Below are 16766 nucleotides of genomic sequence, written 5' to 3' on the forward strand. Positions count from 1 at the left end.
GTTGGACATTATCATGATGATTAAGATGATGACGATTATCGTCATACATCATCACATTCGTGATCATTGCTATCATGACATGGGAGAGTCAACTGTCAAATCAGGATCTTCCTCATTGCCGGGCAATCTAACCACGGACACCAACCCACTCACCGAGCCTCTAACCCTAACCGCAGCGCCACCGACACACCTACTAAGCCACCCACCCAGCCACCCACCCAGCCACTCACTGACCCTTCCAGCCACCCACCCACCCACCTACCAAGCCACCCACCTATCAAGCCACCCACCTACCAAGCCACCCACCCACCGACCCAGCCACCCACCTACCGACCCATCCAGCCACCCACCCAGCCACCCACTGACCCTTCACCCACCGCTCACCCACCCCTCACCCAAATTCTCCGATTGGGGCCATAAACCATCATCACGCGAACTCCGATCATCCTCGCAGCGACAGCGTTTGGCTCAGCCATCGGACGAAGACGATCACCGCATGGCGCGCTTTTAAGATACCGTTTCTGTGGCCGTCTGGAACACTCCTTGCTTCCGAAATTCGGAAGCCATTGGGAGCTCTGCACTTTTAAATCACCTAGAATTGACAAACTAATTTCTTTGGAACCGCTTTTGTGTGTGTTTAGCTTGTTGTCCTTCCTTCCGGACCTCCGATCCGCACGGTTGGCTTACGTACGGTGCGAAAGAAGTTCAACATACACGTGCCCAGCGAGACATCTCCTCCTTGCCCCAGATTTTTTAAGGTTTTGTTTCACTCTCTCTCTCTCTTCCTCCCTCTCTCTCTCTCTCTTCCTCCCTCTCTCCATCTTCCCGCCCCCGAGTGAATTAGACTCTGCGCCCTTAATCTGCGCCTTTCCACGCCGTCACCCTCATTTAAAAACACGCCACAAAGGGGGGGGGGGACGTGGAGGGGGGGAGACGTGGGGATGGAGGGGGGAGGGGAAGAGTGGCTTAGCGAGCGCAGCACCGCACCGGGGCCTCCAAAGCAGGGCGGGGAATCAACGTCTCGAGGCCTAATGGACGGAAACGATCAGCGTCAAAGCCAAGCGGCGATTTTCTCGCTCAAGTGAATGCGCGCCCCTCGGATACGGCAATTCCACATTTCTGTGGCGGGGCAATGTCGCTTCAGTGAACGCGTTTTCCATAGATACAGCTCCCATTGAGCCGGTGGTGATAGCAATTCCACATTCCTGTGGCGGGGCAAAGTCGATTCAGTGAATGATGTCCCTTGGACATAACCTTCCCAAGTGAGCTGGTGATGGTGGCAATTGCACATTCCTGTGGCGCGGCAAAGTGGCTTCAGTGAATGATGTCCCTTGGACATAACCTTCCCAAGTGAGCTGGTGATGGTGGCAATTCCACATTCCTGTGGCGCGGCAAAGTCGCTTCAGTGAATGCGTGTCCCTTGCATACAATCTCCCCAAGTGAGCTGGTGGTGAGGGCAATTCCACATTCCTATGGCAGGGGCAAGTAAGAGTTTTCTCGCCCAAGTCAATGAGTGTAGTGGCGGCGTGCGCTCTTGATGCCACAGCCCCCCCCCCCCCATCGAGATGGTGGTGCTGTAAATTCCACATTCCTATGGCGAGGCGGTGGGCAAATGTATACTTGGAGGACAAAATCTGTGCATTGAGAGTGAGTGGTGCTAGGCGCGCAGAGGCTTCCAAATGACTCGTTGTGCTGCCTATTCCTACGTTTCAGTGAATCGTAGGGATTGGTGGAGGGGAGGGGATATCTGCAAATGGTTGGCCATGTACAGCAGCACCACGCGCATCCCACTGAACTCTCCCACGCAACAACGCCAATCAAACTCGACCCGGCCCCCCCCCCTCACTCCCCCCCCCCCCCCCCTGCGAGATGGATTATGCCAAGCTGAGCCAAGAAGCCCTTTAATCGCTTAGCCGGACGAAACCAAATTGAGAGAACGCAGGGGTTGTAAGTGATGCCGGCCTTCCCGTCCTCCGACACGGCCATTACGGACCACCCCCCCCCCCGATGCCCCCCCCCCCTCAACCATACGCCCCTCCCCTCCCTCCCCATTTCCTCCTGCCCCCCCTCCCACCTGGACCGCCCACCATCGCCCTGGCCAGCCATACACTTGTGCTCATGTCTGCTAATGTCTGCTAATGTCTGCTCATGTCTGCTAATGTCTGTCTGCTATTTGCTGTGAGCCTCATAAGGGCCCTCGCAAGAAGAAGCCAAGGAGGGGAGCGTTTTATATGTGCGGCACTCTCTCTCTCCCTCTCTCACTCCCTCACGCTCTCCCTCTCTCTCTCTCACACCCTCTCTCTCTCTCTCCCTCCCTCACTCTCTCCCTCCCTCACTCTCTCCCTCCCTCGCTCTCTCACACCCTCACTCTCTCCCTCCCTCACTCTCTCACACCCTCTCTCTCTCACACCCTCTCTCTCTCGATCTCTCCCTCCCTCACTCTCTCCCTCCCTCACTCTCTCCCTCCCTCACTCTCTCCCTCCCTCACTCTCTCACACCCTCTCTCTCTCGATCTCTCCCTCCCTCACTCTCTCCCTCCCTCTCCCTCACTCTCTCACACCCTCTCTCTCGATCTCTCCCTCCCTCACTCTCTCACACCCTCACTCTCTCTCCCTCCCTCCCTCACTCTCCCTCCCTCACTCTCTCCCTCCCTCTCTCCCTCCCTGACTCTCTCACACCCTCTCTCTCTCTCTCCCTCCCTCACTCTCTCACACCCTCTCTCTCGATCTCTCCCTCCCTCATTCTCTCCCTCCCTCATTCTCTCCCTCCCTCATTCTCTCCCTCCCTCATTCTCTCCCTCCCTCACTCTCTCTCTCTCCCTCCCTCTCTCTCCCTCCCTCACTCTCTCACACCCTCTCTCTCTCTCTCGATCTCTCTCTCCCTCACTCTCCCTCCCTCACGCTCTCCCTCCCTCTCTCTCGCTCTCTCCCTCCCTCACTCTCTCACTTTCTCTCTCTCCCTCCCTCAGTCTCCCTCCCTCACTCTCTCACACCCTCTCTCTCACTCTCTCCCTCCCTCACTCTCCCTCCCTCTCTCTCGATCTCTCCCTCCCTCACTCTCTCCCTCCCTCACTCTCTCGATCCCTCTCTATCTCTCGATCCTTCTCTTTTTTTACGATCAGAGGAAACAAGATGCTCGGTTTAGTCGGCACTTTGCTTCGTTCATCATTTCGGGTTTTTCCCCATTGCTTTCCTTTATGTGCTCCCCCCTTTTAAATGAAAGATTTTACGTGTTTTTTTTTATTTTGAAACAAAATCAATCTCTCGAAACTTCTCTCTCTGGGTCTCTCTCTGGGTCTCTTTCAATCTTTCTGGATCTCTCAATCTCTATCGATCTCTCTCTCTCTCTGGATCTCTCTCTCAATCTCTCTCGATCTCTCTCTGGATCTCTCTCTCTCAATATCTTTGGATCTCTCTCTCTCTGGATCTCTCTGGATCTCTCTCTCAATCTCTCTGGATTTCTGTCTCTCGATCTCTCTCTCTCTGGATCTCTCTCAATCTCTTTGGATCTCTCTCTCTCTCTCTCAATCTCTTTGGATCTCTCTCTCTCTCTCAATCTCTCTGGATTTATCTCTCTCGATCTCTCTCTCTCTCTGGATCTCTCGATCTCTCTCTCAATCTCTTTGGATCTCTCTCTCTCTCTCTGCTCTCTCCGTGGAGGTATCGCGATTTTTTCGTCGAAGCATAGAGCAGAAAAGAAAGTGGGTGGCCACGGCTTTTAGAGTTAGCTTCCTAATCACCACGATGGTGATTATGATGATAATACAAACTAGAGAGTTTGAAGAGAAGTGCTTATTGTTGTCTGGGACAAAATCGGATTGGCAGGTAGGCAGGCAGCCACCGCCAGTGAGGAATTACGAGCCCCTGGCACCCGGCACACACGAGGTGATGATTCCAAAAAGCAAGTTCAAGAGTGATTCACGTTGTTCGTCTGTACCCCCTGGGGGGCCGGGGAGCGGGGTTGGCAGGAGGAGGGGGTGGGGGGGAGGGTAGGGGTCGGAGCTCCAGAGACGAGGGTGAGGTCTCATTTGCAAGAGTGACCCGTGCCACACAAGTGGCAGAAGCAATGTCGTCAGGAAAAAAAAAACACGAAAGTAAGAAAAAAAGAACGACGTTGAAGCGGCGAACAGAAATGGGGGCAAAGTGAAACGGCCGTTGAGAGAAGAGAGCGGGGAATAGCGCACGGCGCACGAGTCCAAAAACAAAATGAAATTGATTTCCAGTAACAAGAGTCAGCTTCGGACAAATCACTTCTTTTTTATGAAGCCCATTCGTTTAATAAAAAAAAAATCTGGATTGAAAATGATTTCTTTTTCCAGCTGCTTTTTGTGTTTGGCTTGTTGTCCTTCCCCTCCCCCCCTTCCCCCCATGGCACCTCCGATTAGCCACGGTTGGCTACGTAGGGTGCGAAAGAAGTTCAACACGGACATGTGACTCGTAAGACGGTGGTCACCGCATCGCGCTGCGCTTTCAGATGCGCCTCTGCGGCCGTCTGGAACGCTCTTCCTTCCGATAGTAGGAAGCCACTGGAGCTATGCACTTTTAAATCATCATCTAGATTGACAAACTCATTTATGTTAGAACTGCTTTTTGTGTTTAGGTTTTGTTGCCCATTCCCCCGCACCTCCGATTAGCCACGGTCGGCTACGTAGGGGGTTGAACGATGTTCGACGTGCATGCGAACTTAGGGAGCGCTCATGCAGCAATGCCACAGGCGTGTAATGATGATTCATTGAATCGATTGTCTAGGACGAGAGGCGCCGTAGAGGCGAGCGAAATTCTATCTGCCTTGCAAACTGTAAAAAAATAAAACCTTAAGATACGGTACATTAACACCGTGCCCTGTAGACGGACACTCACGTAATGTGGGGGACATTATATTCATATCGAATCTAGTTTTATATTTATATCGTAACATTTTATTTCAACGTCGGCACTCAGCTGGGCCTGCCACTCCACTTGCGTAACGAGGGCATTGTGACGACACTTAATGTCAGCCAATCATGAGGCCGGTCGCCCTCGAGGGATGTGACGACACTTAATGTCAGCCAATCATGAGGCCGGTCGCCCTCGAGGGATGTGACGACACTTAATGTCAGCCAATCATGAAGCCGGTCGCCCTCGAGGGATGTGACGACACTTAATGTCAGCCAATCATGAAGCCGGTCGCCCTCGAGGGAGGCAGCCGACTGATGGTCGTGACACGTGGTGTGGAGGAGGAGGATGAGGTAAGCAACTTGCAAGTTGTGAATCGGAGGAGGAGGTTGTGATGATGGGTGGGACGCGTGCTGAAGGAGGAGGGGAGGAAGGAGGAGGCCAGGTCACCGAGATGGGCATTTCAGTGTCACCCAGAGGTCAGCGACCAAGGGGACAGCCCTAATACGACGACGATGATGACTGTCCGAGTGGATGTGCGTCTGCTGAACTTCTTTCCCACCATACGTCGCCAACCGTGCTAAATAGAGGTTGCACGGGGGGGGGGGGGGGGGGGGAACAAACTAGACACGACGAGGGCGTGTCGACCGTGCAACAAGGGAGACGTCTAAAGTCACCACGTGGTGCTGACCAGCGTGGTGAAGTATGGTCAAACAACCTCGATGGCCAGGTCTTCATCCAGCAGTTGATTGACAAGGGGCGACGGGGGGTTTTTTTGTGTATCTGTAGCGGTACACGCATACAAAGACAAAGATCCCCCGTGTAGCCTTACAGGCTGTTGGGGCAAGTGCTGCGAGCGAGCGCCTCTTAAGACGATACAACGAAGGGATTGGTGCAGGGACTCTCCCGCCCGGAGCCACATTTTGTATGGCCGGCGCTGATTTGTCGACACGCAACATGCATTTAAGGCTGAGCGGACCTAAGAGAGATAAGCCCCTGTGTCAGATACCAGTTGATGCGCTAATGATGTTATTCGATGTCTGGGAATCGAACCAACGTAATGGTGTGGGGCTTGAACAACTTTAAACAAAGACACACACACACACACGCGCGCACATATAAAGATCCCCGTATAGCCTGTAACACTGTTGGGGCAAGTGCTGTTAGCGAGCACCTATGAAGGCACACGAGGGCGTGGGTAGCCAGCAAACACGCCCGACCGCCTTTGTCTCCCCAGTGGCGATGTTTTTACACACCGCACCAGGTACTCATTTGAGGCTGAGTCGACCTAAACGAGGCCCAGTATCGGTTCAGATAATCGCCACTGATGTTGACCGTGAACGGGAAGCGAACTCGGGTAGCGCCGAGTTCGTAGCGCAGCGTAGCGCTAATCGCTACACCGCTGCTCCCCACACACGCGCACACGCACGCACGCACACACGCACACTCATTCACAATTATGAACACTCCCACCACACACACACACATTCCCGCACGCACAATGAAAACTCGCATTTACATAAATTTCCATGTAGGAGCTCACCAAACACACAGATGCACTTTCACAGTCGGCAAGGGGGCAAGTCAGCCACACAGGCAAGCACATCAACAATGAGGACACACAGACACACACACATACACAGACACAAAGACAAAGACCCTCCGATAGGCTTTAACCGGCTTTTGGGGGCAAGTGCTGCTAGCGATTAGCAGCACCTATGAAGGCCGGCAAGGGACACGATAGTAGCTTAAAAAAAACTTTTACCAGTTAAGACCCGCTGGGCTACTTAATTCTTTTTTCAGAAGAGACCTGGGCCACAGCCAAGTGGCTTATCACGTTGACATTTCTAGCAGCAGCCAAATACTCTAAATGCGTGACGTTGTTTCTAAATGTGGAGGGAAAAAGCGGAGGACCCGGACAAAAATCCACACGACCACGGGGAGAGAGACAGGCAAACTCCAAATATACAGCAGGCGTCAGGGTCGGGATCTAACCCACACGCAGGCTCACACTCACACAGGTACACACACACGTACATCACACAGGTACACACACACACGTACATACACGTACATCACACAGATACACACTCACACCTACACACTCACACACCTACACACACACACCTGCACACTCACACACCTGCACACTCACACCTACACACTCATACACCTACACTCACACCTGTACACTCACACCTACACACTCATACACCTACACTCACACAGGTACAAACGCACACACCTACACACTCACACAGGTACACACTCACACAGGTACACACACACACTACACACCTACACACTCACACACCTACACTCACACACCTACACTCACACAGGTATACACACACACGCACATCACATAGATACACAGATACAAACTCACACACCTACACACTCACACAGCTACACACACACGTCAGCACGAGCTTGCTAACACACGCACAAAGTGCACACACTTGCCAGTCATACGCTTCTGCAGCCAGTAATTCGCGTCTCTGACGGGCTTCGAGTCTTTGGCAAAGCAGACGTCTTCTCAAAAGCCCCAAAAGAACATTCTTATCTCCCGCCGGGCCGCTATTAATACGGAACAGGAGACGTAAAAATATAAACACGAACGATGGCGAGCGACCGGCAATGGTCGTGGAGGCGGGGCGGTGCACCACGGCCCAGCGGCAATCGTTGCTCCAGACACTCGTGGGAGAATCGCCGAGAGTCCCAGGGGCTCTCGCTCAAGAGGGCCCTGCCCACCAGGGCTGGCCACAATGGGGCTGGAGGGCGCGCTCGGCGGTGGGGGGGGGGGGCGGTGGCGAGGCAAATCCACCCCCCCTCCTCCTCCTCGCCCACCCCAACACTTTCAAACTAAAGCCGAAGTATGACTTCTGACACCGTGACCTCGAAGAGTGGGGGACCCCCCCCCCTCCCAATCGAATCGCTGCTCCCCCCTCCTCACCCCCAAAGCGCGGGGCCCAGGGCAGTCGCCCGGAATCGCCGTCTTCACCCCGAGGGACGGCTCTGGGTCCTGCCCCCACCCCACCACCACCCCCTCCCCTCTTAAACAACCACGATGTTCGTGCCGCACGGCGAGATTGGTCTGCACGAAGCCAAATAGACGAGGGACTGAGTTAACGTCGTTTAAACTTAGGCGGTGGGGAACTTTGTGACGCCCGTCGCTCGCACGACTGCGGTGGTGGTCGGCGTCCCGCAGCTCCGGAGCCACGTGACTCTTTGGCTGCCCCCCCCCCCCCCCCCCCCAGCTTTGCGGGCTGTCGTTTACAAACCCCCCCAAAAATCTTAAAGCATCATTAAACGTAAAGATAAAACGATGGCATTTCGGCAGGGAACGCGGGACACTGTGGGGGGATGTCTTGGTGACTAACAAGATGGCACAATAGTTTAACAGCGTTCACTAGTAACTAAGGGGGATATAAACTGCATGGACGCAGTTTACTCCATCACCTATTTCGTTTATTTAAGTCAGAATGTGTTGTTGTTGTTGACTTGCTGTATTATCCGCCGCTGGTGTGTCTGTGTGTGTGTGTGGACAAGTAGTGGGGAGCGGTAGTGTAGCGGTTAGCGCGCTGCGCTATGAACCTGGCGAACCGGGTTCGATTCCCGCTCACGGCCAACACCCAGTGACGATTATCTGAACCGGTCCCGGGCCTCCCCTAGGTCGACTCAGCCTCAAATGAGTACCTGGTGCGGTGTGTAAACATTGCCACTAGAGAGACAAAAGGCAATCGGGCGTGGTGCTGGCCACCCACCCCCTCGTGTACCGTTCCGGCCTTCATAGGTGCTCGCTAACAGCACTTGCCCCTACAGTCTGTTCAGGCTATATGGGGGATCTTTGTTGTGTGGACAAGTGGCTCTGTGTGTGTGTGGTGCGGCTCTCTAGAACTATTTTGGCCAAAGACAAAACAAAACGAAACAGATGTTTCTCGCTCGTGCAGGGCTGCCCCCTGTAGTGCAGGGTGGGGGGGGGTGATGCAGTGATGCACAGGGGGCAGAGGTCAGGGCGATTTCTCATTTGAGATTGTCGTCTGCCCGCGTCCCAAGTCAGTGTCTCGCTGTTTCGGCTGTTTCACGTTGCACGCGACAGCAAGCTGTGCTCGACATGTTAGCTAGGAGATGTTGACTACCTCGCCCGGTGTGCATGATTGTCGTGGGTTCAATCCCGAGCCTGTGCGCATTGGTATCTGATTATTGAACGCGCGTTGTAAATTTGAATTATTGTTGTGTATGGAGGTTGCGTGTCTCTCTCTCTCTCTCTTGGTAGTCGCCTGGTTTGTTTTTTTATCCGGGCCCTCTGGTCTTTTTTCCCTCCACATATAAGGATCAAAATCACGCGTTTAGAGTATTTGGGTGCAATAAATGTCCACGTGATGATAAGCCTACCGCTTTGATGCCATCGTTTGCGATGGCCAGGTCGCTTCTGAAAAAGAAGCTAATAGCTCAGTGGGCTTTACATGGTAAGATAAAATAGAGACGTAGTTTCGTTTTATTTGCATATATATTGAGTGCTTTGTTTACCCCTCCTGTATTTTGCGCTCCTATCGTTGTGTTTGTTGTGATTGTTGTTGTAACGTTCTGAACTGCCCCGACTGGAACATCCGTCAAAAAGAGCTTTACAGCTCATCGGATTCCTACTGCAGTAAAAAAAAATACATATTTAGCTCAGTGGCCATTACCTGGTGTGTGATAGCTTAATAGTTTAGTTTGAGTTACGTGTGGACAGCGGTGGGTGAGCGAGCTTGCGATGGTGCCCGTGGCACGTGGCTGAGTGGGCGAGCTCATGGTGGTTGTTGTTGTTGTTTCTCGGGTGCCCATCGATGTCTCCACATGCTGCGTAGAGCAAATCAAAAAACAAGTTCCGAACCTACGTGCCGTCCATCCCTCGTTCTGCCTCCGAATGAAATACCAGGCATGCCCCGCCTCTATTGGTCTATTGTGGGTCATACACAGCGGAGACAGCGTATGACACGATATATATAGAGATACTACATATATAGACAGAGTAGTATGAATCAAGCTATTCAAGTGGCGTTACTGCTGTGTGTACTTTGAGTGTCTCGCAAGTGGTGATATATGCATTTCATCAGAGCTACAGTATGTATATTTAGGGAAGTCTTTCTGATTTAAGTCTCTAATGATGACATTAAATCGGAATTCGGAATACATGGTGGAGGTGGTGGCTGTGATGGTGGTGTTGGTTGAGGTGGAAGTGGTGGAGGTGGTGATGGAGTAGGTGGTGACGGTGGCGGTCGTGGTGATAATGATGGTGGAGGTGCTGGTGGTGGAGGAGGTGATGATGGTGGGGGTGGTGATGGTGGAGGTTGTTGTGGTGACGGTGGCCGTGATGATGATGGTGGAGGTGGTAATGGTGGCGGTGATGATGTTGATGATGGAGGTGGTAATGGTGGCGGTGATGGCGGTGATGGTGGAGGTGGTGATGGTGGAGGCGGTGATGGTGGTGATGGTGGAGGTGGTGGTGGCTGTGATGCTGCTGCTGCTGACGGCAGCGTCAGTGAGATGCGTGCGAGCCGTCGAGGCTTGCTCGCCGGGTAACCGAGACGATCTGCAGACTCGGAGCTCACACTTCGTAATTGAGCGGCAAGGCTGCTGCCAAGGATGTGGCGGCACCCCTTCCCGTACGGGAGGGGAGGAGGCGTGGGTCCCCCTTCACGGGAGGGAGGAGGAGGAAGGGGGAGGAGGGGGAGGAAGGAGGAGGAAGGGGGGTACGTGACCGGCCACTGCGCATCCGCTCACCCACCCGCCGACGGCTCTAGGACGTGGCTTTCTTTGGCACGGTCCGTGCGAGGTTGCCAAGAAATGCCCGGCACGCACTCTAAGAATAAACGATTAAACCAAAACTATTTTAAATTTGACCAGGGAGAAGGTCCCCAACTGAGATGCGATGTAGTTTTTTTTTCAGACGTGACCTGGCCGTCGCTAACGATTGCTCAACGAAGTGAGCTTATCACCATCATCATCATTATCGCGTGGAAATGTATAGCAGCCGAATTCTCGGAAGGTTTGACGTTGATTCTCAACGTGAAGGGAAAAACCGGAGTACCCGGAGAAAAATCCACGGAGAGAGAGAGAGACATGCGAACTCCAAATATACAACAGGGGTCAGGGTTGGGATTGAACCCACGACCTCCTGTATACCTGGCGAGGTAGTTAACATCTCTCCACCGTCGTCCCCCCTCTCGCCCTCCTGGTGGCGAGAGGTTCATAGACGGAACCGTGAATTCCTCACTCGCGCTGCCACATTGAGCGGGCATCGCTCCCGGTGTGCGCTGGTGAAATAAGCGTGCGTGCGTGCGTGCGGGTTGTGTGTTCGCGTGTGGAGCGGTGGTGCAGCGGTTAGCTCGCTGCGCTACCGATGCCGGCGACCCCAGCCAGGTTCGATTCCCGCCTCACGGCCACCACCGAAATGCCGCTGGGGATCATGAGGACCGAACCTGGGCCTCCCCTAAGTCGACTCGGTCTCAAATAAAGTACCTGGTGCGGTGTGTAAACGTCGCAACGATGGAGACAAATGCGGCGGCGGGGCGTGGTGTTGGCCACCCACCCCCTATCGCCACGGTGGCTAGGAGATGTTAACTACGGACGGACACGAGAATAAGAAACAACGCTCGTTTAGATGATTTTGCTGCTGTAAATTTCCACGCCATAAGCCGCTTGGCTGAGCTATCATTTGTGGCCAGGTCGCTTCTGAAAAATAAGTAAAATAGCTCCGTGGGCTTTAGCTGGTAAGATCTTTCTTTTTTTCCAAAGGTTAGGTTTATTTGTAAATATAATTTTTTTTAAAGCAATTTGCTTATATTTCCTATACTATGCACTCCTATAGGCGTCTTTTATAATGTTTGTTGTTGTGGCGTTCTAACCGCGTGCCCCCCCCCCCCTTACTGGACATCTGTAATAAACAAAAAAAGAGCTTCACAGCTCATCAGATTCCTCCTCCGGTATAAATAAACAGCCGGAGGTTCTGAAAGTGAAAATCCCACCACCTCTCAAATGAGATGCCTCTGCGGCACGTGTCAATATCAGCCCTCGACGGGGGATGGGGTGTTTAAATAGCGTGGCGTGGTAACACAAGCATGCTCCCCCCCTTCCTCCTCCTCCTCCTCCATGTGTGAGCCCCCCCGCCCCCGGGTTTATATTTCGCTGGCGGAATGACTCCACTTAGCCCGGCACGCGAAAGAGAGGAATTCTAAATAGTCTGCATGGCTACTTAAATATAACCGCGCGGACAATTTTAACGATTTACACCCTAGCCACCGCCCCCACCCCCCCCTACCCCACCACCACCACCACCCCTACCCCACCACCACCACCCCTACCCCACCACCACCCCACCACCACCACCCCTACCCCACCACCACCCCTACCCCACCACCACCATCCCTACCCCACCACCACCCCTACCCCCACCACCACCCATACCCCACCATCACCATCCCCCCCCCATCCCCCTCCGAGATGTAATCCATGCTAAGGAGGCCCGGTACAAGCAATGAATGTTGACGGTCGTGGTGGTGGTGGTAGTTCGGTGAGGAGTGGTGGTGCAGCGGTTAGCGCCGCTGCCCTAGGAACCCGGTGACCCGAGTTCGATTCCCGCTCACCCCGAATTATCTGAACCAGTCCGAGGCCTCCCCGTAGGTAGACTCGGCCTCAAATGAGTACCTTGTGCGGTGTAAAAACATCGTCACTGGGGAGGCAAAGGCGGCCGGGCGTGGTGCTGGCCACCCACCCCTTTCGCGTGTCGTGTCGGCCTTCATTAGTGTTGCTACTGGCTAACAGCACTTGCCCCAGCAGCCTGTTAAGGCTATATGGGCGATATTTGTCTTTGCAAGAATGCTCTCCAACAATAAACAAACAGCGCCCGTGGTGCTGCCGAAGCCGCCATAAATCGGCCACGTTTTTTGTTCGTCACGTGACGACAACTTTATCAGTCGTGGGCACCACGGTGTCTAGGAGATGTTAACTACCTCGCCTGGTATACAGGAGGTCGTGGGTTCAATCCCGACCCTGACGCCTGCTGCTGTATATTTGGAGTTTGCGTGTCTCTCTCTCTCGTTATCATCACGGTGGCTAGGAGATGTTAACTGCCTCGCCAGGCATACGGGAGGTTGTGGGTTCAATCCCGACCTTGACGCCTGCTGTATATTTGGAGTTTGCGTGTCTCTCTCTCTCATCATCATCACGGTGGCTAGGAGATGTTAACTGCCTCGCCAGGCATACGGGAGGTTGTGGGTTCAATCCCGACCTTGACGCCTGCTGTATATTTGGAGTTTGCGTGTCTCTCTCTCATCATCATCACGGTGGCTAGGAGATGTTAACTGCCTCGCCAGGCATACGGGAGGTTGTGGGTTCAATCCCGACCTTGACGCCTGCTGTATATTTGGAGTTTGCGTGTCTCTCTCTCATCATCATCACGGTGGCTAGGAGATGTTAACTGCCTCGCCAGGCATACGGGAGGTTGTGGGTTCAATCCCGACCTTGACGCCTGCTGTATATTTGGAGTTTGCGTGTCTCTCTCTCTCATCATCATCACGGTGGCTAGGAGATGTTAACTACCTCGCCAGGTATACAGGAGGTCGTGGGTTCAATCCCGACCCTGATGCCTGCTGCTGTATATTTGGAGTTTGCGTGTCTCTCTCTCTCATCATCATCACGGTGGCTAGGAGATGTTAACTACCTCGCCTGGTATACAGGAGGTCGTGGGTTCAATCCCGACCCTGACGCCTGCTGTATATTTGGAGTTTGTGTGTCTCTCTCTCATCATCATCACGGTGGCTAGGAGATGTTAACTGCCTCGCCAGGCATACGGGAGGTTGTGGGTTCAATCCCGACCCTGACGCCTGCTGTATATTTGGAGTTTGCGTGTCTCTCTCTCTCTCATCATCATCACGGTGGCTAGGATATGTTAACTGCCTCGCCAGGCATACGGGAGGTTGTGGGTTCAATCCCGACCTTGACGCCTGCTGTATATTTGGAGTTTGCGTGTCTCTCTCTCTCATCATCATCACGGTGGCTAGGAGATGTTAACTACCTCGCCAGGTATACAGGAGGTCGTGGGTTCAATCCCGACCCTGACGCCTGCTGCTGTATATTTGGAGTTTGCGTGTCTCTCTCTCTCATCATCATCATCACGGTGGCTAGGATATGTTAACTGCCTCGCCAGGCCTACAGGAGGTCGTGGGTTCAATCCCGACCCTGACGCCTGCTGTATATTTGAAGTTTGCGTGTCTCTCTCTCTCTCTCATCATCATCACGGTGGCTAGGAGATGTTAACTACCTCGCAAGGTATACAGGAGGTCGTGGGTTCAATCCCGACCCTGACGCCTGCTGCTGTATATTTTGAGTTTGTGTGTCTCTCTCGGTCTCTCTCCTCGTGGTCGCGTGGATTTTTCTCCGGTTCCTCCGGGTTTTCCCCATCCACATTCAGAATCAACATCACGCGTTCAGAGTATTTGGCTGCTAGAAATCTGCATGTAATGACGATAGGCCACTTCGTTGAGCTCTCCTTTGTTTAAAGTGGCCTTCTTCCCTCTCTGGTTTGGGGCGGTTGCCCCCTGCTTCTGTTTTTTTTGTTTCCTGCTTTTGATGCATTGCGCATTGGGATCCTGGGATGGGATGCCTAATTATATATTTCAATTATGATGTATTCTTATCGTCGTTTGTGGTGGCCGGGTCGATTCTGAAAAGGAAGATGCGTCGCAGCTCAAGAGGGCCTTGCGTGGTTAAAACAAAAATTTAAAAAAAAACATATTCCGATTTTCAGTCTCGAGTTTAATTGGATGTCGTCGGTTCGTCCCGGGTCCGGTGTGTGTGCAGGGACCACGTGTACCACGTGGACCTGGACAACGCGCACGGCGAGGAGATCCCCAGCGAGAAGGTGAGGTGGGGGTGGAGGGGTGGCGGTGCCAGACGCTGCGGTGACGTTGGCTCTTCGAGGCACGGCGGCCACCCTGGTCAATACTACCGCAGGCGGCTTTAAAATAAAAAAATAAAAATTGAAGATTATTTTTTTGTATACAGCCCCGGTGGGCCTTACCTGGTGGAATAAAAACAGTTTATAGTTTTACATCAGTGGTTTCTTAACCCAGGGGTTGCTTGGAGATGGGCAGATTTTTTTTTACAAGGTAAATCTTTGAAACACAAATTAAGCACGGGGCACGCAAGTACAACTTTCCTTGTTTAATTAAACCTTGTGTTTTATTTTTTTTAAATACGCTTGAGAACCAAAGGTGAATAACCACACTGGTTTAATGAGTTTAGTTTACAGCTTGTGTTAAACTAATGGAGATCATGAGAGGCATGTTGACATCGATACTTACCTTTGATGCTGACGATTTGTTCGCCAGACGCTCACCTGGAAGTCGAAAGCAACGGACAAGGACATCTGCACCATGAAAGGCAAACAGAAGGTGACGCGAGACATTACCTGTGGTCTTCACGTCAGTCAAACCTACACCGCACCACACACAACACCAAAGACAAATATTTCCCCTACAGCCTTAACAGACTTCGGGGCAAGTGCTGTTAGCGAGCACCTATGAAGGCCGGCACAGCACACGAGGGGGTGGGTGGCCAGCACCAGGCCCGACCGCCTTTGTCCCCCCAGTGGCGATATTTACACACCACGCCAGGTACTATTTTTTTTAGGCTGAGTCGACCTAGGGGAGACCCAGGACAGGTTCAGATAGTCGTCACTGGCGTTGGCCGTGAGCGGGAATCGAACCCAGGTGGCCGGGTTCGTAGCGCAGCGTAGCGCTAACCGCTACACCACCGCTCCGCACACAACACCACACACCATATCACACGCACCGCTACACCACCAACAACAACAACAACCACTATTCACCATCAATTGGTGGTGACGTCGCCACGGCGCTTGTGCCAGGCTATGTGCACTACTACAACATGCCACCACACACCATAGACCACGAATAAATAGCCGGTGCGGTGTGTAAACATAAGCGTTGGGGAGACAAAGGCGGCCAGGCGTGGCGCCGGCCACCCACCCACCGGCTCGTGAGCCGTGTCAGCCTTCACAGGTGCTCCTCGCCAACAGCACTTGCCCCATCGGTCTGTTGAGGCTATACGGGACTCCTTTGTGTGCCAGTGTATGCTTGTGTGTGTGTGTGTGTGCTCGTGTGTGTGTGTGCTCGTGTGTGTGCTCGTGTGTGTGTGTGTGTGTGCTCGTGTGTGTGTGTGTGTGCTCTTGTGTGTGTGTGCTCGTGTGTGTGTGTGCTCGTGTGTGTGTGTGTGTGCTCGTGTGTGTGTGTGTGTGTGCTCGTGTGTGTGTGTGCTCGTGTGTGTGTGCTCGTGTGTGTGTGTGCGTGTGTGTGTGTGTGCTCGTGTGTGTGTGTGTGTGTGCTCGTGTGTGTGTGTGTGTGCTCGTGTGTGTGTGTGTGTGCTCGTGTGTGTGTGTGCTCGTGTGTGTGTGTGTGCTCGTGTGTGTGTGTGCTCGTGTGTGTGTGGGTGTGTGCTCGTGTGTGTGTGTGTGCTCGTGTGTGTGTGTGTGTGCTCGTGTGTGTGTGTGTGTGCTCGTGTGTGTGTGTGCTCGTGTGTGTGTGTGCTCGTGTGTGTGTGTGTGCTCGTGTGTGTGTGTGTGTGCTCGTGTGTGTGTGTGTGTGCTCTTGTGTGTGTGTGCTCGTGTGTGTGTGTGTGCTCGTGTGTGTGTGTGTGCTTGTGTGTGTGTGTGCTCGTGTGTGTGTGTGTCCTTGTGTGTGTGTATGCTCGTGTGTGTGTGTGTGCGCACGCACGCACACGTGAGGAGCATTGGCACACGCGCATTGTGCTACGATACCCTGCAACCTGAGTTCGATTGTGGTCCACGACCAACGTTGGTTCTGGGCTTCCCCTAGGTTGACTCAG

General features: G+C 53.2%; 1 protein-coding gene across 10 annotated transcripts in view; it reads left to right on the forward strand.

Moving 5' to 3' along the window:
• The window catches only part of LOC116954900 (semaphorin-6A-like), a 179372-nt gene that overhangs the window by 114129 nt on the left and 48477 nt on the right, over nt 1-16766 (forward strand). For all 10 annotated transcript variants that reach the window (XM_076052753.1, XM_076052751.1, XM_076052752.1 and 7 more), the window contains 2 exons: nt 14721-14781; nt 15251-15313. In XM_076052753.1, coding sequence (XP_075908868.1) covers nt 14721-14781; nt 15251-15313 — 124 coding nt within the window. The remainder of the gene's footprint in view (nt 1-14720; nt 14782-15250; nt 15314-16766) is intronic.

The sequence above is a fragment of the Petromyzon marinus genome, chromosome 57 (genome assembly GCF_048934315.1).
Source record: "Petromyzon marinus isolate PM22_M1 ecotype Great Lakes invasive population chromosome 57, UKy_Petmar_22M1.pri1.0, whole genome shotgun sequence".
In the NCBI taxonomy this organism is placed as follows: domain Eukaryota; kingdom Metazoa; phylum Chordata; class Hyperoartia; order Petromyzontiformes; family Petromyzontidae; genus Petromyzon; species Petromyzon marinus.